This window comes from Pleurodeles waltl, chromosome 7 (assembly GCF_031143425.1).
Source record: "Pleurodeles waltl isolate 20211129_DDA chromosome 7, aPleWal1.hap1.20221129, whole genome shotgun sequence".
Lineage (NCBI taxonomy): Eukaryota > Metazoa > Chordata > Amphibia > Caudata > Salamandridae > Pleurodeles > Pleurodeles waltl.
In genome coordinates, this window is record NC_090446.1 from 1523995676 (window position 1) to 1524021550 (window position 25875).

General features: G+C 49.8%; 1 protein-coding gene across 1 annotated transcript in view; it reads right to left on the bottom strand.

The window, feature by feature from the left end:
• CD79A (CD79a molecule) overlaps positions 1 to 17042 on the bottom strand; it is a 60143-nt gene extending 43101 nt beyond the window's left edge. The window contains exons 1-2 of the mRNA XM_069201361.1: positions 16831 to 17042; positions 277 to 609 (exon numbers count right to left, since the gene is read on the bottom strand). Of these exons, the coding sequence (XP_069057462.1) occupies positions 277 to 609; positions 16831 to 16906 (409 nt within the window). The 5' untranslated portion in view covers positions 16907 to 17042. The remainder of the gene's footprint in view (positions 1 to 276; positions 610 to 16830) is intronic.
• Between the last annotated feature and the right edge of the window lie 8833 nt (positions 17043 to 25875).

Here is a 25875-nt window from a genome sequence, read left to right on the forward strand (position 1 = left end):
CATGCCGACTTCCTGTCAGTCCAAGGTCTGTTAGTTGTACTACTGCCACGTGCCCACAGACCCCCGTGACTCCTCTTCCGGTTCTCATTCTTAGCCAGCTCTGCTTCAGGAGCCTGTAGCTTGGACTGAGTGCTCCGAGTGAGAGCTGCCTAGGCCCAGGGTGTGGAGTAGAGATGTCTGTAAGCTAGAAGTGGCTGAAGAGGACCTCTGGCAGCTATGACCCTCCTAGTAGGGTTGGTGGGGAGCCCCCCTCCCAGGGTCCCCGGTGCTACTTACTGAGGACACGCAGGTAGGTGCCACAGGAGCTGCCGGACTTTCTACCTTTGGTCACCTTGCAGATGTAGAGCCCGGAGTCCGCCTTCTCCACCTCGTTGATGGACAGGTTGGCCACGCCGTGGTCTGGCAGGCAGTAGAACTTGTCCTCTGGGTTCCTGGTGGTGGTGACATTGGTGGCCAAAGACTCGTTCCTGGCCATCTGAATCTTCGTCCAGGTCACCGTGACACCAAGCTTCTCTGGAGTGTAGCTGCACTTGAGTGTGGCGCGTTGTCCCTCCAGGCACGTCAAGGAGGTGGGCACCCACTCAACCGAGATGTCCTTGCCCGCATCACCTGCAAGGGAGACCAGAGGGTAAGAAGAGCAAATGCTGGGAAAGAGATCCAAGGTAACTTGGTCTATGGGTGGTGCCTCCCTGAGGACTAAGAATATGGGTACCGCTACCCTTCGTGAATGACCGGTTTGTTCCATTGCCCTGGAAAAAGTGAGTGCCTCGCTACTTTGACTGGGGTGTAATTAATCTGAGGACAGAAAATGGGGGTACTGAACTACCTGCATGTATGGCCAGGTTCCAATGCTCATGGGGTATCGTGAATGGGGGCGCTGCCGTAGTCGGGTGTATAATTGACCTGCACTAGACAATGGGAGTATGTTATTGTAGAGTACCACCCAGTCTGTACTATACTTTGGGCCTGATTTAGAGTATGGCACAATGGTGATGGATATCCCGTTCGCCAAAATATAAATCCTATAGGCTATAATGGAATCGTAATATAACAGACAGGATATTTGTCCCCTTTGTGTTAGAGTAACCCCTCCACCAGAGTCTAGATCACTCCGAGGGCCAGACTCAGCATGGGGATATAGATGAGTGAGCAAGTGGTCCCTCCAGGCCACTGCTGAGACAGTTACTGAGTGTGTGTGTATTTGTTCATTCTACATTTGCACTTGGTACCCCTTGTAGGAAGCTGGCCTGGTGTGTGGTGATTACCTGTGGTGTTATCACCTTATACCAGGTCCAGGTTTCCCCTATTAGTGAGGTGTAGACAGTCTCTATGAATCCAGGCTCTCTAGAGGTAGCTGTGGATGAGCAGCCAAGACTTATCTAGGAGACGTGCAAAGCTCATCCAATACCACTGTAGTTACACAGCACTTACACACATGAAAGAACAACACAGTGTTACAAAAATAAAGGTACTTTATTATGGTAACACAAATAGTAATATCATGTATAGGCAATACTCTACTAGCAGGTGAGTAAACACACTATTATATACACATTAGTAATCAGAAATGGGCATAGAAAGCAATAGAAAACAGTGAAATAACAGAAAATAATGGAGACCTTGGGGGAGACCAACCATATACTAAGTAAATGGAATGTGAAAGGCAGGCCCCCAAGGAACTGGAATCTTTAGGGGGAGCTAGAGTAACAAGGAACCCCAAAAGGTAAGTACCAGAGTGTCCCCCAGCGAAAAGGAGAGAGGAGGTAAGTACCTGGTTTTTCCCAAACCCACAGGTAAGCTTTGTAAAAGGACTGTGCAAGACCCAAGCAAGACTGGAAGGAACAGAAGGTGGATCCTGACAGAAGAGGATCTGAAAAAGAAGGGGACCAAGTCCAATTCGAGTTGGAGGGTCCAGTTGGGACAGGAGCCACTACCCACCCTTTTGGAGATGCAGGACAAGGTCGACGGTGGAGCTCAGGAGTCGGCTAAGCAGCACAGGAGCATTAGAAGAGTTCCAGAAGTGATGCAGTCAATGTCCCACATCGGAAGAAGTGTTCAGTCAGTCAGTGGTGTGGAAGAACCACCAACAAGCCTTGGCAAAGGTAAGAGTTGCAGATGAAGCGTTATAGAGCTGCCGGGGACCAGGAAGGTCTAGCGGGACTCAACCCAAGGAGGGGAATCCTAGGCGACCCTCAGCAGTGTGGAGAGTCAGAAGTTGAAGATGCAGCCCCCCCAGAGGCAACTCACAGGCGGCAGACCCAGGAGTCGCAGTGAGGCCCACTCAGCACACTTGGAGAGGAGTCCCATGTCGCTGGGGCAGCAGGCAGGGGACTGTATGCTGCAGGAAGAGAGTGCTGGAGGCTGGGGTTACACGGAGCCCGAAAATCCCTTGGAAGAAGAGCCACCAAGCCTTGGTAGCTGCAAGAGTTGCGGTGCACAGGGGTACTGTTCTGCAAGGAGAGGCAAGGGCTTACCATCTCCTACATTGGACAGCTGGTAGAGAGGACCAAGGGGACCACTCCAGACTACCACCTATGATGCAGAATCCACGCAGTTTGGCAGGAGAGAAGATCCATGCAGCCATTTGTCATTGCAGTTGGTGCCTGCGGATGCAGGGGAGTGACTCCTTCACTTCAAGGGAGATTCCTTCTTGCTTCTTGTGCAGGCTGAAGACTTGTCGCCCTCAGAGGATGCACAGCCAGGGAAATGTTGCAGTTGCTGGAAAGAGCTAGAGCAACAATGTTGCAGAACGGAGTCGTCGCTGGAGTTGCAGATTGTCGGTTCCTGGAGGGTCCAGTTGCAGTCCTGGTGGCCAGAAGATGAAGTAAACGATGCAGAGGATTTCTGCTAGAATCTTGCACGTCGAATCTGAGGACCCACCCTGGAGGGAGTCCCTAAAAAGCCTAGGAAGGGGGATTGGTCACCTAGCAGGGTGACCACCTATCAGGAGGGGGCTGTGATGTCAACTACCTGTCCCGGCCACTCAGATTCTCCCCGGGGCCTCTGCCCACCTTTGCTCCAAGATGGCAGAATCAAGTGGTCACCTGGAAGAGCAGGTCACTCCCCCTTCCATTGTCCAGTTTCGACAGAGCAGGGACTGGGGGTTGCAAGACTGGTGCAAACTGGTTTATGCAATGAGGGCAGCAAATGTGCCCTTCAAAGCATACCAGTGGCTTGGGGATGCTACCCCTCCTGAGCCATGTAAAACCTGTTTCCAAAGAGAGAGGGTGTTGCCTACCACTCCGAAAAGAAATCATTTGTTCTGCCTTCCTATGCTTGAGCTGGTCAAGCAACAGGAGGGCAGAAACGTGGCTGTAGGATGGCAGCAGCACGGCTGCCCAGGAAAACCCTGCAAAATTGGTAGGAGCAAAGCTGGGGATCATCTAAGGAGCCCCCCAGAGTGCATGGAATCATACAACCAATACTGGAAACAGTATTGGGCTATGATTCTGACATGTTTGATACCAAACATGCCCAGGTGCGGATTTACTATTATGCAGCTGGACATAGGTAGTGACCTATGTCCAGTACACGGCTAGAATGGCTTCCCCACACTTACAAAGTCCAGGAAAATGGAGCTGGAGTTCGTAGGCGCACCTCTGCTCATGCAGGGGTGCCCTCACACATAGGTACTTGCACCCTGCCCTCTGGGCTAGGAGGGACTGCCATAGGGTGACTTACAGTGACCTGGTGCAGTGACCTGTAGTGAAAGCGTGCATGCATCTTTTCACGGAGGCTGCACTAGCAGGCCTGCAGACACATTTTGCGTGTGCTCCCATGAGTAGCATAATACATGATGCAGCCCATGGGGAACCCCTAGTGCCCCATGCCCTGGGTACCTAGGTACCATATACTAGGGACTTACATGGGGGCACCAGTATGTCAATTGTGGGGTGTACTAGTCAGGGACAACTAAATTTAGAGGGAGAGAGTACAGTCAATGGGGTCCTGGTTAGTAGGAGCCCAGTGAACACAGTCAAAAACACACTGCCTGGAGGCAAAAAGTGGGGGTAACCATGCCAAAAAGAGGGTACTTTTCTACACCCCCCTCAGGCTAGGACATCACACTGGTGAAGAGGCTGGCGACTGCTCCATGCATGCAGTGTGCTGGCCACCCCACTGCAACTTGCAGTCACACTGGACGGTGACCGTCGGAGCGGGCTACCTGGCCGAGAAGTGAAGAAAATTGAAGCGCTCCCCAGCAATCCACCCATGGAAGCGATCGAGCTCTACCTGCTGGTGAGATTCCCTCTTTGGCCCGGCCCGGCCCAGCCCAGGCTCCCACCCCAATCAGTGATGGTGTTCACCGTCGCCATGCTCCATGTCCCAGCCTGTGAGTGCTGTGCTCCCAAATAGCACAACAACAACAATATCAATCATCCATAGGAGATCAGTGCCTAGATGATCAAAGGAAGCAAATCAACAGTACTCGAATGTCTCATCATGTGGAAGCCACACTTCTCTTTGGACAACATTCTAGTCTTAACCAGTCCCACAAGCTGTCGAACAACAGAGCTGAAGATATGGAAACAAAGCTGCACTCAGGAGTGGGCCCAAAAAGAACACAAACATAAAAGAAGAATGTGTTGACACAATCCCAAAACGTCCAGGGGGTGTCCCGAGACAATCAGCTGGGGGATGCAGCTATGGCAGGCTAAAACACAAGACCCCGAACATCTTCCCAGCCAGAGGGTGAACCTGCTCAAAATGTGGGAAAGCAAACCACTTTGCAAAAGTGTGCAGGAGTGGGAAGCAAGTGCACATTGCAGGGTATCCAACGAAGATGGCAACGGCCCTACTGCAGCTATCCCTTGACAAGCAGGCAGCCAAAGATGTGCTGAGCAGCGGAAAAGCAGGCACCCGTCAGGAAGATGATGAAGACGGTGTTTTTGTAATATTATTTGTTAGGAGGGAAGGCAACAGGAAGAGAACGCGTCCCATGTGCACAGTTGAGATTGAAGGCACTACAATCACTGTGGTGATTGACACCAGTCAATGTCATGGACTTGGTGCAGTTCAATCGAATCATGCTGTGGCCGGCATTATCACCCAGGAAAGCACAAATATATTCGTGCAGGGGCACCGAGCCAATGCCCCTCAAAGGACTGACAGAAGTCGATGTCGTAACCAAAGGCTGTCTGGATGAAGTTCCACATCACCAAGGGCAGCAGGGGCATGCTGCAGTGGTGCCACATGGCAGAAGACCAAGAATTAGTGCTAAATAGGTGCACGAGTCACATGCTGATACAATGCTGGCCGAGTTCTTACTATTCTTCACCAGACTCGAACAACTGAAAGGGAAGTAGATCCGACTACACATTGACAACTACACTGCTGTATTAGAGAATCCCCTTTCACTTGCGGCCGCAAGTGAAACAGGAATTACAGGACCTAGACTAGAAAGGAGTCATAGAGAAGGTGGCCAGCCCCACATTGTGGATGTCCCCACTAGTTCTTGCACCCAAGCCAAATCAGCAAGGGGCGATCAGGCTGTGCATTGACATGAAGCTCCCAAACCAGTCCATTGAGAGGGAGCAGCACATCACGCCAACCAAGGATGACATTGGGGCGGACTTGAATGGCCCAAATGGGTTTTCGAAACTAGTCAAACACTGGGTACAATCAGCTAGAGCTTAAATTGCCCAGCCGATACATCACCAAATTTTCCACGCATGTGGGCCTCAGGTGATATCAAAGGTTACATTTCAGAATCTTGTCTGCTGCAGAGCTGTTCCAAAACACCATCAAGGAGACCCTGTTCGGGCTGAATGGGGTAATCAACATAGGTGACGACATGTTGATTTTTTTCAGAGAACCTCGAGGAACACCACATGACGCTGAGAGCCACCAGGCAATGGCTGGTGAATTGCAGCCTGACCCTGCATTGACAAAAATGCTCTTCTTCATCACGACTCCATATGCATATGCATATGTTATGTGGGGAACATCCTTTTTTACGACTTTTTTTTTCCGAAAGTCGTGGTTAACGAAAGCGCAACAACGCTTTTTTTTAACCACAACTCCGGTGTTTTGTGCCTTAACTACGTATGTTCTGAACAACGAACATGCGTGGTTAAGGTACAAAGAAGGGAGTTGGCGAAGGTAAGTGGTGGGTTTAGGTTTTGGGGAGGGGATGGAGGGTCAGGGGGTTTTAGGTTTTGGGGTGGGGTTGGGGGGGTGGGGCGTTTTTGGTTTTGGGGAGTGGGTGGGGGGTCAGGGGGTTTTAGGTTTTGGGGTGGGGTTGGGGGGGTGGGGCGTTTTTGGTTTTGGGGAGTGGGTGAGGGTCAGGGGTTTTTAGGTTTTAGGGTGGGGTTGGGGGGGTGGGGTGTTTTTGGTTTTGGGGAGTGGGTGGGGGTCAGGGGTTTTTAGGTTTTAGGGTGGGGTTGGGGGGGTGGGGTGTTTTTGGTTTTGGGGAGTGGGTGGGGGGTCAGGGGGTTTTAGGTTTTGGGGTGGGGTTGGGGGGTGGGGCGTTTTGGGTTTCGGGGAGTGGGTGGGGGGTCAGGGGGTTTTAGGTTTTGGGGTGGGGTTGTGGGGGTGGGGTGAGGGATGTAGGGTGAATGGTGCCTATTGCTAATGATTTTATCAGGAATGCCTTTACAACGAAATATCGTTGTTAAGGCATTCGTGGTAAAATCATTAGTAGTAGCAACGAGGTCGGTGTCCCGACCTCGTTGTTAAGGCAGTAGTTGTTTTTGAAGTTGTTGTTTCGTCGTACAATCATGTTATGTTATTTTCATTTGTTATAGTACACAAATCACCCCAGGAGGGGTATCTTGGTGCTTTTTTAGCCCTAGGAAGAGAAAAGGGCACAAAAAACGGGAAGTGCTTTCGGGAGGCAGAGAGTTCTTTGGATACATATTCTCATAAGATGGTTTAAGGGTGGACCCAACAAAAGCAGATGCCATCAGGAACACATCCATACCCCAGAATCGAACAGAAGTAAGGAGCTTCCCAGGTATGGTGACACATTGTGGGAGATTTATTCTGAATCTGGCTATCCTGTTGGAGCCGCTAAGGACATTGACAAACACAAGTGCTCAGTGGGAGTGGGGACCGGAGGCTGAGAAAGTATTCCTCAAGGTAAAAGGGAGCCCTCCTTGACAATGCCACCATGGCGTATATCAACCAGCAGAGAAGAACGAGGCTAGTGGTTGATTGCATCCCGGTTGAGATAGGAGCGGTGCTCCTGCAAGAGAAGGCAGACAGATTTGTGGGTCCTCATCACATACTCCACCCCGGCATCTCTGACACCGAGACCAGGTATGCTCAGATCGAGTGTGAGGCGCGGGCCATCCAGTGGGCATGCCACCACTTCCATCTGTACCATTGTGGTCAGCAGTTCCTGGTGGTCACAGATCCCACACCACTGGTCCCGCTTTTCACAGGGTCAGCCCAACTGCCCCCCACCGAGGATTGAGAGGCGGGCCGTGCAGCTACAGCCATATTCCTTTTAAGTTATCTACCATCCAGGGGCCAACAACACAACCCATTAGACTGCATGTCAAGACACCCTCCCTCTCCTGAAGGAAAACAGCAGATGGAGGACAATGAAGGAGCATAGGCTTTTGTGTGAATGATTGTGCAAGGAGCATACCCCAAATCCCTCACTACACAAGAAGTTCAAGAAGCGACAGAGGGAGACAAGAGCATCTTTCAAGCAAAGGAGGCCCTAACCCAGAGACTGTGGAAACATTTTCTAGACGGATCTCGGTTGCTGGCGCACGCAGAGCAAATGACAAGGAACCAGATATGGCAAGTGCGGAATGAGCAGAGTCAAAGTGAGGAAGAACTGCTGCTGTGGAGTCCACAAATAGTGATGCAAAGTTTGTGGGCAAGAGGGATCGATCTGGCACACCAGGGTCGCCGAGGCATAGTCAATACAAAGGCAAGAATACACTACACGGTGTAGTTCCCAGGGATGGACACTCAAGTGGGGGAAAGGGTGTGAAGCTGCCATTCATGCGTCATCACCATTGGAGACTCACCCCAGCCCCAGAGATAACAGAAAAGCCCAGCCTAAAACCCTGATCGAACGTAAGCATGGATTTTGGGAGTTTCCCCAATGGACATCTCACGGCATTGCTCATAAACTCCCACACTAAATAGCCTGCAGTAGAACTGACACAGACAACTGCATTTTCAAAAGTGAAGCACGTTTTGGAGAAAATATTCGCCCTGGTCGGCCTGCCCAAGGAAATAAAGTCAAACACCGCAGTGTGAAATGTGTTGTAGTTCAAGAAGACCTCTGGCCCACAAGGGAGTCTGATGAGGGTCTTGATGAAGACGGTGGCACTGAATAAGAGGGACCTAGCATCATCTTGCGCTGCCCTAGAGTACTTTTATTTTTTAATGCTAAGGCGACACTAAGGTGGGATTTCCCTGCGCCGTATTTACAAATTGGCACAATGCTCCCATTGCACCACTTTGCAACTCCTTGTGCCACATTATGCCTGCGCCAGGCATAATGTATGCAAGGCGGGGGGGCGTTCCGACGCAGGAGGCCCGAAAAATGGCACAGTAAAATTTACATTTCACTGCGCCATTTTTTCCATAATTTTTAACGACTGCTCAGAGCAGGCGTTAAATTGAAGCATCCATTTTAATCAATGGACCTCCCTGTGCTTTGCTGCACTAGCACCAACATTTTTGAAGCTAGTGCAGGAAAGTGCCACAATCACGTTACAAATGTTGACGCTTTTGTTCTAACGACCGCCATGGTGTGCCGTATTGTAAATGCAGTGCAACCATGGTATCGTTAGGTGGGGCAGGGGCGACGCAAGAGAAGTGTTGCATCGGGACCAATGTGCCACTTTCTTGTAAATATGCCCTTTAGGGGCAGATTTTAAAAAAGTACTGCTGCATCCAATTGAGCACCACTTTTCTTTCACCCCGTAGTGCCCCCCTAGCACCACCATGTGTGTGCCGTATTTAAGATATGGTGCAGCATGGCGGTAGTTAGGGAACAAGCGTCAACATTTGTGACGCTAGTTTGGCACTTTGCAGGATTAACATCAAAAAGTTTGACGCTAATACTGCAAAGCATCTTGATGCCCATTATAAATAATGGTGTGCCTCCTTTAAACGCATTCTCTGTGCAGGTGTTAAAAATGCCCCAAAGAAATCTTTTAGATTTCTTTGCGCCATTTTTTCAACACCCTAATGGGGGCACGGCCAAAATCGCTGTGCCAGATTTGCGCCACTTTGTCAATCAATCAATCAATCATAATTTCTTAAGAGCGCTACTCACCCAGTAGGGTCTCAAGGTGCTGGCGGTTGCGGGGGGTGTTACTGCTCGAAGATCCATGTTTTGAGGCGCTTTCTTAAAGTTAGGAGGTCCTGGGTCTTGCGTAGGTTGGTGGGGAGGGAGTTCCAGGTTCTGGCGACGAGGTTGGAGAAGGATCTTCCGCCAGAGGTGGTGCGTTGGATGCAGGGGACGGCTGGAAGGGCGACATGAGCGGAGCGGAGCTGGCGGGTCGGGATATGGAAGTTGTTTCGTTCGTTGAGGTAGGCCGGTCCGGTATCGTGGAGGGATTTGTGAGCGCGGATTAGGATTTTTAAGACGATCCTTTTGTTGATGGGCAGCCAGTGTAAGGATCTGAGGTGGACGAAGATGCGCTCGTGGCAAGCACAGGCATAATGTATGCAAGGGGGGCATTCCCCCATAAATGGAGATGAAAAATTGGCGCACAGAAATCTAAAAGATTTCTTTGAGTAATTGTTTTTGCCATTTTTAACGCCTGCTCAAAGCAGGCATTAAAAGGGGACACATCACTGGTTACAATAGGCCCTATGTACTGTTCACTGTTAGCGCCAACATTTTGGCTCTAACTCTGAACAGTACATCAATAGCTTCAAAAGTTCTGACGCTGTCGCCCCCTACCCTGGGCCACGGTGCGCTGTATTTTAAATTCCGCGCACACATGGTGGCGGTAGTGAGGTGCTAAGGGCCGGCAGAGAAGTGGTGTTGCTCTGGAAGCAGGGCCATTTTTGTTAAATCTGCCCCTCGGTTCTTAATCTTCTCGCATCTGTGAACCCTCACAGAATAATCACTGGAAGCCAGGGAGCCCGATCTAAGTCACTTCTACAATTTGAATTTCAAAACAATGCAAACAGTACAGAAACAAGTATACATCAAACAATTCCACAGATCATGAAATAATGTCTAATTCACAAACAGAAAAAAATGCAAAAAATTAAATTTTAATTTCTATTGGGAATGTTGGATCTTCAAAATGTAGTTCTGTTTGTAAAAGCAGGAGCAATACACTAAACTATAGCATATCACTTTGTCTTTTTTGGTCCTAGTGCATGTCTTCTTCTAGTAGGCGCACTGCGATGTTTCAACTCAGTCCACTAATTGTGCACAGAAGATTCTGTTGCTGCATTTGCACTGGTCCCATTAATGAAGGGAAGAACTTAGGCCCAGGTTGAGGAAAAGTGGCACTTCATGTCATGTAGCATCACTTTTCTTGCGTCCTGTTGGGCCCCCCTAACTCCACCATGTGTGCCCCGTATTTAACATACCGCACACCATGGTGCAGGTTAGGGACACTAGTATCATCATTTGTGGCGCTATTGTTGAACTTTGCAGGATTAGAGCCAACAACCTGTGCCATTTTTACAGGCCCCCTAAAGGGGGAATGCCCCCCTTACATACATCATGCCTGGTGCCAGGCTCATTGCAGTGAAAATGTGGCCACAATGTGAACATTGCCTTAAAAACATTGGAATTACATATCTGTTTTGTGAGCTCACAGTTGAATAGTGACCCTTTTCTGGCAGGATATATAGACAAGGATGGGCGACCAAAATGCGAATGAAGGTCAGACCCTCCAAGTGACTCCTCCTTGTGTCTATTCCACCTGATCCTTAGCTCCCCTGAGATGGGGGCTCGGCCACAGGTCCCAGCAGCCACATGGCTCTGTCTGGGCTACTGCCCTTTGGGCCCTCAGGGAGGTGGCCTGGGGTAAGAGCCACAGTGTGCTGGTTACTGGGGTCCCTCTGGATGAGGAGGCGATCCGCAGGGGAGTCTGGGTTGTTGCAAAATGACTGAAAAGAACTTGATAGGTGACACTTGTGTGTCATGCATGACGCATCTGTGGCAGAGAAGCAAGGAGCGGACACAGGGTGGACACTGCTGGATGGACTCAGGTGCCTTGGCTTCTTAGCTGCTGGTACTTCTGAGCAGCATGGCTCCTGAGCCCCGGACAATGACCCTTCATCTCAAACCTGGGAATCTGAGACCCATCTTCCATGTCACACCCCTCTTAAGATGCTTTGGATCCATCATACCCAGGGCAGCTGGAATTAATGCGGCAAGGGAGGATCAAATTATGTGGCAAGAAAAGCCAAATTATGCGGCATTATGCAGCACATTTTGTGACAGTATTACGTCAATATTTAGTCATTTTTAAACCTGTTAACACTGTCTAGGCATTGATTGTACCTCATTAGTACTAGTTTAACACCTAAATATGGCAAAAAGCTACAGAAAGGAGACCAGTCAACCTTTGCGGAGGGCCTTCCACTGCGCGGCAACACGTGGCGCTCCTTTTTAGTACCTTTCGAGGCTTTTGAGCTAGAAACATTTATTGGGGTAAAATCTGCAGATTATGCAACAGATGATGGAGTGTGAGGCGAATGCTGCAAATATACAATTATACGTAAATCTCCGCAGCCGCACAATCGCGTCATTGCAGAGGCCCGGATGGTGCCTCCTGGACCCTCGTAGGGCTCGGAGACCAATAGTTTGCCTCCTACCTCAGGACCGATGGGTCCTTTTCTGCCTCTCGCTTAGTATCAAACAGTAACAGTGATAGTGGGACGCATCACCCAGTCACTGGCCTCCAGGCGCTGCCCGACCACGGCATTAACAGTCACAGTACTTCCTCGATTGCTCAAGGATGAATGTTTTTTGCTCAGGAGCCATCTCAGGGGTGGGGCAGGAAGGGGTAGCGCTTTCACTTCTTCATTCATAGTCCACGCACTGAGGGCTTTGATTTGAATGCCACAGCAGACTGCCACAAACCCCCTCTCCCACCCACCCCCCCCCCCCCCCCCCCCCGTACGTGCATTGATGCACTGTTCTAAAGAGGGCTGTGTGTGCGTGTGCGAGTACCAGTACTGGAAAAGCATGGGTGCTGCGGGTCAGGATTGAGGTGCACTGGAAAAGCTGTGTGTGTCCCAGTACTGGAATAGGAGCAGAGGTTACCTCAGGCCAGGACTGAGCTCCACTGGCAGACCTGTGTGTGTCCCAGTACTGGAATAGGAGCGGTGGGTACTGGAATGTGAGCAGCGGATACCACAGGCCAGGGGGACTGAGCTACACTGGCAGAGCTGTGAGTGTCCCAGTACTGGAATAGCAGCAGCGGGTACCATAGGCCAGGACTGGGCTCCACTGGCAGAGCTGTGTGTGTCCCAGTACTGGAATAGGAGCGGTGGGTACTGGAATGGGAGCAGAGGATACCACAGGCCAGGAGGACTGAGCTCCACTGGCAGAGCTGCGCGTGTCCTAGTACTGGAATAGGAGCAGACGGTACCTCAGTCCAGGACTGGACTCCACTGGCAGAGCTGTGTGTGTCCCAGTACTGGAATAGAAGCAGCAGACACGACGGGCCAGGACTGAGCTCCGCTGGCAGAGCTGTGTGTGTCCCAGTACTGGAATAGAAGCTGGGGGTACCTCATGCCAGGACTGAGCTCCACTAGCAGAGCTGTGTGTGTCCCAGTACTGGAATAGGAACAGAGGGTACCTCATGCCAGGACTGAGCTCCACTGGCAGAGCTGTGTGTGTCCCACTACTGGAATAGAAGCAGACGGTACCTCAGGCCAGGACTGAGCTCCACTGGCAGAGATGTGTGTGTCCCAGTACTGGAATAGGAGCGGTGGGTACTGGAATGTGAGCAGAGGATACCACAGGCCAGGAGGACTGAGCTCCACTGGCAGAGCTGCGCATGTACTAGTACTGGAACAGGAGCAGTGGGTACGTCAGGCCAGGACTGAGCTACACTGGCACAACTGTGTGTGTCCCAGTACTGGAATAGGAGCAGCAGGCACGACAGGCCAGGACTGAGCTCTACTGACATCACTGTGTGTGAGTCCTAGTACTGGAATAGGAGCAGTGGGTAGGTCAGGCCAGGACTGAGCTACACTGGCACAACTTTGTGTGTCCCAGTACTGGAATGGCAGCAGCGGGTACTACAGCCCAGGACTGAGCTCCACTGACAGAGCTGTGTGTGTTTCAGTACTGGAATGACAGCAGCGGGCACGACCGGCCAGGACTGAGCTACACGGGCGGAGCTGTCTCTGTGTCCCAGTACTGGAATAGTGGTAGAGGGTACCTCAGGCCACGACTGAGCTACACTGAAAGAGCTGTATATGGGTCCCAGTACTGGAATAGCAGAAACGGGTACCACAAGCCAGGACTAAGCTCCACTGACAGCACTGTGTGTGACTCCTAGTACTGGAATAGGAGCAGCGGGTACCACAGGCCAGGACTGAGCTACACTGGTAGAGCTGTGTATGTCTATACTGGAAAAGGAGCAGCTGGTACCACAGGCCAGGACTGAGCTACACTGGCACAGCTGTGTGTGTCCCAGTACTGGAATAGGATCAGCGTGTACCATAGACCAGGACTGCGCTACACTGAAAGAGTTGTATGTGGGCCCCAGTACTGGAATAGGAGCAGCGGGTACAACAGGCCAGGACTAAGCTCCACTGACAGCACCGTGTGTGAGTCCTAGTACTCAAATACCTGTGAGTGTCACAGGCCAGGACTGAGCTACACTAGTAGAGTGTGTCTGTGTCCCAGTACTGGAATAGGAACAGCACGTACCACAGGCCAGGACTGAGCTCCACTGGCACACCTGTGTTTGTTTCAGTACTGGAATAGGAGCAGCGGGTACCTCAGGCCAGGAGAGAGCTCCACTGGCAGGGCTGTGTGTGTCCCAGTAATGGAATAGGAGCAGAGGTTACCTCAGGCCAGGACTGAGCTGCACTAAAAGAGCTGTGTGTGTGTCCCAGTACTGGAATAGCAGCAGCGGGCACCACAGGCCAGGACTGAGCTCCTCTGGCAGAGCTGTGTGTGTCTCAGTACTGGAATAGAAGCAGCGGGTACCACAGGCCAGGAATTAACTCAACTGACAGCACTGTGTGTGAGTCCTAGTACTGGAATAGCTATGGATGTCACAGGCCAGGACTGAGCTCCACTGACAGAGCTGTGTGTGTTTCAGTACTGGAATGACAGCAGCGGGCACGACCGGCCAGGACTGAGCTACACGGGCGGAGCTGTGTGTTTTTCAGTACTGGAATGACAGCAGCGGGCACGACAAGCCAGGACTGAGCTACACTGGCAGAGCTGTGTCTGTGTCCCAGTACTGGAATAGTAGCAGAGGGTACCTCAAGCCAGGACTGAGCTACACGGAAAGAGCTGCATATGGGTCCCAGTACTGGAATAGCAGAAACTGGTACCACAAGCCAGGACTAAGCTCCACTGACAGCACTGTGTGACTCCTAGTACTGGAATAGGAGCAGTGGGTACCACAGGCCAGGACTGAGCTACACTGGCACGGCTGTGTATGTCTCTACTGGAAAAGGAGCAGCGGGTACCACAGGCCAGGTCTGAGCTACACTGGCACAGCTGTGTGTGTCCCAGTACTGGAATAGGAGCAGCGGGTACAACAGGCCAGGACTGAGCTACACTGAAAGAGTTGTATGTGGGCCCCATTACTGGAATAGGAGCAGCAGGTACAACAGGCCAGGACTGAGCTCCACTGACAGCACCGTGTGTGAGTCCTAGTACTGGAATAGGAGCAGCGGGTACCACAGGCCAGGACTGAGCTCCACTGGCACAGCTGTGTATGTCTCTACTGGAAAAGGAGCAGCGGGTACCACAGGCCAGGACTGAGCTACACTGACCGCACCGTGTGTGAGTCCTAGTACTCAAATACCTGTGAGTGTCACAGGCCAGGACTGAGCTACACTAGTAGAGCTGTGTCTGTGTCCCAGTACTGGAATAGGAACAGCACGTACCACAGGCCAGGACTGAGCTCCACTGGCACACCTGTGTTTGTTTCAGTACTGGAATAGGAGCAGCGGGTACCTCAGGCCAGGATAGAGCTCCACTGACAGCACTGTGTGTGAGTCCTAGTACTGGAATTGCTGTGGGTGACACAGGCTAGGACTGAGCCGCACTGGCAGAGCTATATGTGATGTGAGCCCCAGTACTGGAATAGGAGCAGCGGGTACCTCAGGCCAGGACAGAGCTCCACTGGCAGAGCTGTGTGTGTCCCAGTACTGGAATAGGAGCAGAGGTTACCTCAGGCCAGGACTGAGCTGCACTGAAAGAGCTGTGTGTGTGTCCCAGTACTGGAATAGCAGCAGCGGGCACCACAGGACTGAGCTCCTCTGGCAGAGCTGTGTGTGTCTCAGTACTGGAATAGAAGCAGCGGGTACCACAGGCCAGGAATTAACTCAACTGACAGCACTGTGTGTGAGTCCTAGTACTGGAATAGCTATGGATGTCACAGGCCAGGACTGAGCTCCACTGACAGAGCTGTGTGTGTTTCAGTACTGGAATGACAGCAGCGGGTACGACAGGCCAGGACTGAGCTCTATTGATAGCACTGTGTGTGAGTCCTAGTACTGGAAAAGTACCGGGTGCCGCAGGACCACATTAAGATGCATTGACTGAGCTGTGATTCAGTCTTGGTACTGGAAAGGTAGTGGATGCCACAGTTGTGTGTGAGGCTCAGTCAGGAATGAGGTACTTTAGTAGAGCAGCAGGTGTCATGCAGGTTATGTACACACACGTTTCTGCAGCAGGATCATTCACCCTGCAGTAGCTCACTAAGAATGAAGCACGTGACCTGGTCACAGATCTCTGCTACGCGTAATTTACATTACATACATATAGCACTGACTACCCCGTCGAGGCGTCAAACAAAGAGTCACTGAGCTGTCTTACTAGGATTGGAACCTGTGGATTGGGGGGTACACTCATCTGATGCAGATTTGCCACCTACATTCACAAAATAAGTACCGAATTATAACATGATGTAAACCTAACAACAAAAACAATTTAAATATTTTAATGCACATACAAAGAACTAATTATTTAAAAATTATGTTTCCTTACCACAGGTACACAGACTGCCAAAAAACATCACAAAACAACAAAAAAAGGCCGAGGAAGCACAAACGGGTTGCACTGACCCACTCACAGCCTCTGCCGCAGGTGTACAAACCCGCTGAGCTATCTTATGTCGTGACATCGTTCCCTGTGTCAGGTGCATTACCAGGCTGAGCTATCTTATATCGAGACATATACCCCTGCGTCAGGCGCATTACCAGGCTGAGCTATCTTATATGGAGACACCGATCCCTGCGTCAGGCGCATTACCATGCTGAGCTATCTCATGTCGCGACACCGATCCCTGCATCAGGCGCATTACTAGGATGAGCTGTCTTATATCGAGACCCCGATCCCTGCGTCAGGCGCTTTACCAGGCTTAGCTATCTTATATGGAGACACCGATCCCTGCTTCAGGCGCATTACCATGCTGAGCTATCTCATGTCGCGACACCGATCCCTGCATCAGGCGCATTACTAGGATGAGCTATCTTATTTCGCGATACCGATCCCTGCGTCAGGCGCATTACCAGGCTGAGCTATCTTATATCGAGACACTGACCCCTGCGTCAGGCGCATTACCAGGCTGAGCTATCTTATATCGAGACACTGACCCCTGCGTCAGGCGCATTACCAGGCTGAGCTATCTTATGTCCCGACACTGACCCCTGCGTCAGGCGCATTAGCAGGCTGAGCTATCTTACCAGATGTTCCTTGGGCGTGCTCCCTGCTCCACACCGCCCCCATTAGGGGGACCAGCAGCAGCCAGCGAGTGGGCATTGGCGGGCAGGGGGGCGCCAGGCTCCCAGTTGGTGAACTGTGTTCGGAAAGGGTGCGTAGTCGGTGCCACGGAGGGTCCCTTCGGTCTGAGGCAGCGAGCCCTGCACACACTCCGTCCGGCACCACTGCGAGTCCGTTGTGCGCAAACACGAGCCTGCCTGCTTTGAATACACTGGAGATGCGCCTCGCTGCGCCCAGGCCACCTGGGTCTATCTGGGGCCTCTGCGCGGAAAGAGAGGGTGGGGTCCTAGTGCCATCTGCCTCGGGTCCCCCTCCACCCCACCCCTTCCCGTGCTCCACTGTGCCCACAACAGACAGGACGGCTCAAACTTCATTTTTTTGCTTTAAAAAAGTATTGATTTTAAAAAAGAAAATAACATTACAATTCATTAACTTGTCCCATCCCCCCGTCCTCCCGGCTCACACTCCGTAATAGCGCCTTGTTTCTATACCCTTCTGTAGAGCGCTGCATAGTACTTCAAACAGTGCTTTTTATTGCCAGCCGAGCTAAGGCGCATATTTAAGAGCCACTATCGTCACTGGAGCGCCACTTTTCGTGCCGCTCCGGTGACGCAATGACTTGCGCCGTATTTACAAGGTGGCCTTGACCCACTATTTGTGGCTTACCAACACCTTGTAAATACGGCCCCTTCACACGCAGCAGTAGAATGGGCATGCAATGAGCGGGTGTTGCTGTTGGCGTGCCACAGCGACACCCATTGCAATTTTGACGCTGCCTCAGATTTACGAGTTTTCATAAACCTGAGGCAGCGCCAGAATCTAATGCCCCGCTAGGGTTGGGGTTAGCAGGGCGCAACGAGGAGGCATAGTTTTATTCCTCCTCGTTTTTATCTTTTTCTATTTGTGCCGCATTCTACAGCACACACAGAAGTGCCAAAGCGCCATTAGTGATTGTTTACGTGCAGGAAGGGGCACCTTCCCGCACATAAACAATCACACCCCTCAACGCAGACATCCTTGCACGATGGCACAAAGATGCCAGAGTTGGCGCTGGCAGCTAAATTTAGCGCCAGTGCAGGGGGAAACGCAGGGCTGCGCCGTATTCACTTAAATACGGCGCATCCCTGCGTTGTGGTCATTTTCCTATAAATATGGGCCTAAGTGTCCTCATTTTATCGGCACTGAAGGATAAAGAGCTCCCTCCACACTGTAGCGTGGAGGGTACACACATCTCTGTGGCATCAGCATTCACTTGCTGACCTATTCAGCCTCTCTGCCCAGCTGCACGGCCACGCGTGGGGTGCAAACAGTGTCACCTGGCGATCTATGAAAGCGGAGGGTGTAATACTCGACAGGAGTACACCCCTTTAAAAAAAAAATGCTTTCAGAGTTCCCCATTTGCTAAGAATGACTTCCATTGTGCCAATGCCAGCATGTTGTTATGGGTACCCCTTATGCCAAGAATGATGTCAGCTGAAAAATTTCTGCATCAAGTACCTTCCCCTAGGGTAGGCCATCATCTAGGACTGGGCGCGGAGCGGCCCTATAGGGACCGTAGTGCTGTCCCATTGCACCCATCACTGGCAGATTGTTAAACCCAGGCAGCAGTGCCGGGCCATTCTCCTAAAAATGGCAGACAAAAATCATCTTTCAAAGAGCTATGTAAGAATTCATTTTCAAATACAAATAAAGCGCCTTACCTAAATTAGCAGAAGATCTTGTAAATCATACGCGCAAAGCACTCAGACCCATATTTATACTTTTTTAGCGCTGCATTTGCGTTATTTTTTGACACAATAGCGGCATAAATTTACAAAATACAATTGTATTTTGTAAGTTTGTGCCGCTTTTGCGTCAAAATGCAGCGCAAATGCGGCGCTAAAAAAGTATAAATATGGGCCTATATTTTGTAAGTTTGTGCCACTTTTGCGTCAAAAAAATTATGCAAATGCGGCGCATAAAAAGTATAAATATGGGCGTGTGTGCGGCTCTCGGTAAAATCCTTCGTAGGTTTGCCTTCTGAGACAGGGAACAGGGCTCTAGTTAATGGGTAACAAATACGCACTCTCATATAAGACTTTAGACAAAGGGGTTCATGCGTTTTGTGGGGACAAGTCATCCTAGGGATTTGAACCAATGAGAAACATTCCAGAAGCGGCATTTTACCCTGGCATACATTAGAAGTGCTCCCAGCATAGAAGTGGGGCGTTGAGATTTCATCTTTCCCATCGTCATCAGGCCACAGTGGAGCTGATACATGGTTTGATTCACAGTAACACAGAGGTTTCTCGGAGAACACTCTCTGTTGATACAAATGAAACTAGTCGAGTTTTATTTAGAACCGGAATCAACAAAAGCCATCACGTGAAGTTTGTAACACTGGGGCAGGGTGGCACTCAGCGTAAACACAGACTGATGCCAGCATCGGCTCGAATCACGGGGCTCTTTTTATTAACAGAGAATCATTGTCCACAATGATGTACAATATTCCAGTGCCACAATGTTACCATTGGCCACGGGTGGCAAACATTCCCTTCCTTACTTCAGAGCCAGCATCTTATCTCGGTGTGCTTCCCCAGCCATGGCTGCCATCTCTAGGACTAAGAAATGCCCCCAGTGTGCCATCATCAGGGCCTTGACATCGGTGCCCCCTTACGTCAAGTTCTTCTTTCAGTATTTCAGGGTCTGCATTTTGCCTTTGGTGCCCTCTAATGGTCCAAGAATTATCTCCAACGTCCCAGCTGCAGCATTTAGCCAAATTCTGTTCCCACCCATTCATCTCCTTCAGTATGCAACCACCAGCATTTTCCACAGGGGCCCCATGCCAAGAATTCTTCTAGTATGTCTGGGCCTGCATTGTGCCACCGGTGTCCTTCTTTATGCCAAGATTTGTATCCAGTATTCCAGCGACTGAGTGACAGCATGATACATTGGTGCCGCCCTAAACCCAGAATAAAAAATGAAAGCCTCATACGGCAGCCATTTTCCATCCGCCTTTCTGTTCCAACTAGCACCGTCATTTTTGTTTGTGGTCTAGTTGTCAGTATTTGCTTCCTGGGCCCATAAGAGAGCCCATGAAGCGGACGCGCCAAAGGCAAGTCCGTCTGCACCTGTCCGCGCCTGGCCGGGCTCAGGGCCAGGAAAGGCTATAAATCTAGCCCCTGAGAGATTAGGTTATTGCAAGCAATCTTGTATCACCCTCAATAATAATAACACAGTGAAACCCAGTCAATACTGGCCTAATCCAGTGCTTAATTTGTGCTTGTTGTTTCCGGTGCTGAGCACCGGTATTTATTTTTGAGGGCCGGGGCTTATTCTTCTGCCTCAAACATTTGCTGCGAACAAAAGACACATATGGGACAGACTAAGGAAGGGAAAAACTAAAAAGCGTCACAAAGGGAGAAAGCAGAAAGCTGCAAGAGTGAGCTCAAGGGGCAGGGAGGGGCTGTACATGGATTGAAGAGGCCCGAGATGGCTTCAGGATTACGCTGCCTCAGTATTCCGTGTTCACACATTTAATTGCAGCAGCTGCGTGTTTAAGAGGAGGGCTTTGGGCACCGGCACCTTTTTATTTACAAATTAAGCACTGGCCTAATCCCAAATCCCTTCCAATCCATCCTCCCCCAATTTACAACTCCTGTCAACTAATCCCCCATTCTACATCTTCTCCAAATATAAGACTGGAGTAAGAACAGACCATCAGATTATTGCTGCTTAACTGTCACTCCTTACCTGCACATAAACGTTATATTCATTCACTGTTAGAGGAATATACCCCAGAGGTTCTGTTTCTAACAGAAAGTTGGCTATCTGAGGACTCCACTCCTGACATAATTATGTCCCTTCCCTCAAATTACTCCATACAGCGTCTAGATAGACCCCAGAGAAGAGGAGGAGGGATTGGAATAATCCCAAAAAATTATATTTATTGTCATTTTCACCCCCTCTGTATTCCGGACTGTGAAAGTCTGGCTTTTCCTTTGACAATTGATGCCACTTTCACCTTCTCTGGTATCTTAATCTACAGCCCCCCGGCCCCCTATGTTAGGTTCCTGCAGGCTCTGCCTGATTGTGTGGCAGAGTTTGCTTGCAAATATCCTAATTGCACCATTTTAGGTGATTTTAATATTCAGATAGATGAACCTCACAACGCCTCTGCTAAAACCCTACTTACAGACCTGGCAGCTTTGGATCTGACACAACTGATATGTGGCCCCACTCATCTTCATGGCCACACAATTGACCTAGTTTTTAGCAATCTCCTTAATCTATTAGCCCAGGCTCCTCTGCCTTTGGCTTGGTCAGATCACTTTCTAATTGTACTTACATTCCCTATCCAACCTTCGGCAATCCACCAACCCTGCGCTAAATCAAAGGTACGTCAATGGTCAAAGCTGAAGAAAAATGATTGGATGGACACATTTACGAACCAGTGTGCCTCATCTTCCCTCCCGCAATCTTATACTGCAAACGGCTTTGACAAATGGATTTCGAAGTCTCTAGATATCATTTTACCCGCTAAAACTATTACTAAGACAGCTCGGAAAAAAACCTCATGTTGGTTCACCCCTCATTTGCTGGATTTAAAAAAAGAACGTAAGCGGATAGAGAGGAAACGGAGGAAATCATATGACCCCGGCCTCAAAAGAGACTATAGGAATATGATTTGTTCCTTACATCTGGAAATTAAGGCTGCTCAAGCCTCCTACTATACCTCCAGGATCGAGCGGTCCTCCCACTCTCCTCGAGACACTTTCTTGATTTTTGAGGAAATGACTAAGCCTCTTCCGGTTAATAACATAGTAGAAGGTTCTCGTGCACACAGTAACGAACTAGCCTGTTGCTTTAAAAAACAAATGCTGACATCCATGCAACTCTTCCTAGCAATATTATTACTGAAGATGAGTCTGCCCATGATCCTGATGTTCAGGATCCTCAAGTCCCTCTTTCCGTTTTTCAGCCTGTCACTAAAGAACTAGTAGACAATTATCTTGGTTCAATGAAGTCTGGATATCCCTTGGACCCCTCCCCTCTCTCTATTTTAGCATTAGGATCAGAAGTTACATCACCTGTGCTAACTGACATTTTGAATGATTTGTTTCTACACAGGTATATACCAACACACTGGAAACATGCAGTAGTTAAACCTTTATTAAAAAAAACTAATCTTGATACAGCTTCACTTTCCAACTTTAGACCAATTGCTCTTCTTCCTATTGCATCACAAATAATTGAGAAACATATTAATTCTCAGGTGTCAGGTTTTCTTGAGGAACATAATCTTCTCCACAATACTCAAATTGGATTTAGACCGCTCCACAGCACTGAAACAGCCTTGCTGGCTGTCACCGAAGATACTAGACGACGTGTGGATGCTGATGGCTACGCAGCAATCATTTTACTGGATCTGAGCGCTGCCTTTGATACAGTAGATCACAACATCCTTCTTCGCAGAGCCTCTCAAATAGGAATCAAGGTCACATGCCTTAACTGGCTTTCTCCATTTTTGAATCAGAGAACTTTTCAAGTCCTTGATCAAATCTATTATTCTGACACTTTCCCATTGACCTGCGGGGTTCCACAAGGTTCGTCATTAAGTCCTACACTCTAAATATCTATATGGCCCCTTTGGCAAAGGTCGTGGAACCCCATGGGTTGTCTCTTGTGTCTTATGCCGAGGACACTCAATAGTTTTTTTTCTTTTTCTACTGGGACCAGCTCAGAATTGGCCACTCTCTCTTCTTGCCTATCCGAAGATGCTAGATGGATGGCGAACAGTAAACCCAAGTTAAATGATGACAAAACTGAGGTTATGCTGGTAGGTGACTCTTCTCACCTGACGCTCCCTGCTTCAGTGTCAGCTGGGCTAAACGATCTTCCCTTGCCTAAAAGTAATATAAAGAGTTTAGGTTTTTGGCTGGACTCTTGTCTCACAATGGAATGCCACTCAAAAAAACTTGCGGCCACCTGTTTTTATCTATTGAGGACCTGTATGAAAATGTTCACACTTCTCTCCTTTGCAGCCAAGAGGCTCATTGTTCAGGCCTTGAGATTGTCCCGTTTGGACTACGGGAATGTTTTATTTTTTAGCTCCCCCTCCTATGTTTTAAAGAGACTACAGGTGGCGCAAAATGCTGCCGCGTGCCTCCTAATGGGCATCCCGAGACATCATTCAGCCAAATCGGCTCTGGGGTCGTTCACTGGCTCACCATTGAACAGCGCATTAATTTCAAAGCCGCCTGCTAGGTGCATCGGGCACTCCACAATAGGGGTGCGGCCTTTCTTACGCGGATTATCACCCCCTACACCCCCCAGAGATCACTAAGATCTTCTTCCGTATTTTTGATCAATACACTCCGGTTTAACAAAGCAAGATGGGGAGGCAGGTCTTTTGCCTTCAAAGCAGGTCATCTGTGGAATTCCCTACCTCTGGGACTTTGATATGCGAACTCGGAACTTCGATTTCAGAAAAAAGCTCAAGACTTTTCTCTTTCCTTCATAGTCTGTCAGTTTTGTCTGTTTAATGGTCCTGCATCAGCGCTGGGAGGCCTCTGTGTAGCCATGCGCTCTACAAATCTCTAATAATAATAGGTTTGCCATGGCCGGAGGAAGACTCACAATCAGAAAACACACACACAGACTCTTACTCACTCATACTCACTCCCTCACATTCACTCTCTTTCTAACCACTCAATGTAACTCACACTCTCACACTTTCTCATTCTCACTCCCCCTCACTGTTACTCACTCACAAGCAAAATCCTACTCACTGGTTCTCACTTACAAACACTCTCACCTTATCACACTTGCTGACTCTGGGTCTTGGTGCAACTGCACCTGCTGCAGTATTGATAGTGACACCCCTGGCAGGTGCCATCAGAGAAGGTTTGCTGGCCTTTCACGGCTGTAGTCCTCTTGAGTCCCTTTACCACCCCTCCATACAAATTGCTACCCATTCGTCCACCCTCCCTCTGCCCTTGACAAGGTGCACGCCAGAACTCAGGATGTGCTGTGGGCCCTGCTCAGATGGGAGTAGCCCCACCAGCACACTGTGATTGGCTGAGGACCGCCTAATGAGCATCCACAAACTACTGTGAGTATTATGGGATGCCTTCCACCTCCTCTAGATTCATTGATATGGGATGTCTCATCACCCAGGAGTTGGACAACACACACAAAAAGATGCAGGTGAAATTAATGGTTCTCCTTTTAGGTGTTTGTGTGTTGTTGATTCCTGTGTGCATGTGTGTTTTGTGTGAATGGATGTGTTATGGTGTGAGAAAGTAGCCTCTTTCTAGCATGGTTACCCCCACCTTTGGCCTGTTTGTGAGTGTGTGTCAGTGTGTTTTTCCTGTCTCACTGGGATCCTGCTAGCCAGGACCCCAATGCACATAGTTTGTGGCCTAATGTGAATGCCTGTGCAGTGCCTAACTGTGTCACTGAGGCTCTGCTAACCAGAACCTCAGTGCTTATACTCTCTCTGCTTTAAAATTTGTCACTGTAGGCCAGTGACTTCATTTACCAATTTCAATTGGCATACTGACCCCCCTTATAAGTCCCTAGTATATGGTACCTAGGTACCCAGGGTATTGGTGTCCCAGGAGATCCATATGGGCTGCAACATTTTTTTTGCCACCCATAGGGAGCTGAGACAAACTCTTACACAGGATTGCCACTGCAGCCTGCGTGAAATAGTGCACACACTATTTCACAGCCATTTTCACTGCACTTAAGTAACTTATAAGTCACCTATATGTCTAAGCTTCACTTGCTGAAGGTTAGGTGCAAAGTTACTAATGGCCATATTTATACTTTTTTAGCGCCGCATTTGCGCGGCTTTTTGGTGCAAAAATGGCACAAACTTACAAAACACAATTGTATTTTGAAAGTTTCCGCCGCTTTTGCGTAAAAAAATGATGCAAATGAGGTGCTAAAAAAGTATAAATATGGGCCTAAGTGTAAGGGCACCCTTGCACTAGCAAAGGTGCCCCCACATAGTTCAGGGCCATGTCCCGGGACTTTGTGAGTGCAGGGACGCCATTACACACGTGCACTACATATAGGTCAATACCTATATGTAGCTTCACAATGGTAACTCCGCATATGGCCATGTAACATGTCTAAGATCATGGAATTGTCCCCCCATTCTAAATCTGGTATTGGGGAGCCAATTCCATGCATCTTGGGAGCTCCACCATGGACCCCCAGTACTGCCAAACCAGCTCTCTGAGGCTTGAACTGCAGCTACAGCTGCTGCCACCTCACAGGCAGGTTTCTGCCCTCCTGGGTTCTGGGCAGCCCAGTCCCAGGAAGGCAGAACAAAGCATTTCCTCTGAGAGCAGGGTGTTACACCCTCTCCCTTTGGAAATAGGTGTTACAGGCTGGGGAGGGGTAGCCTCCCCCAGTCTCTGGAAATGCTTTGAATGGCACAGATGGTGCCCTCCTTGCATAAACCAGTATACACTGGTTAAGGGACCCCTTGTCCCCTGCTCTGGTGGGAAACTGGACAAAGAAAAGGGGCGTGACCACTCCCCTGTCCATCACCACCCCAGGGGTGGTACCCAGAGCTCCTCCAGTGTGACCCAGACTTCAGCCATCTTGCTTTGCAAGGTGTGGGGGCACTCTGAAGGGCTCTGAGTGGCTAGTGCCAGCAGGTGACGTCAGAGACCCCTCCTGATAGGTTCATACCTGATAAGGTAGCCAATCCCCCTCTCAGGGCTATTTAGGGTCTCTCCTGTGTTCTCTTCAGATTCTGCTTTCAAGTTTCCTTCAGGAATCCTCTGCAACAACTTCAGACTCTTCTGACCTCGAATCAAAGGCAGCCTGCTCCAAGAAACGCTGTAACTGCAGCAAAGTGTCTACAAGAGACACTTTTCTTCAGCAACCTCAGCTCCAAGTCAGCAACTGCAACAGTTTCCATGGTGTGCACACTCTGGGGACTCCCTGTCTTCGTCCTGCACCAGAAGAACCGAAGAAAACTCCTATGGAGTGACAGAGTCACTCCTCTG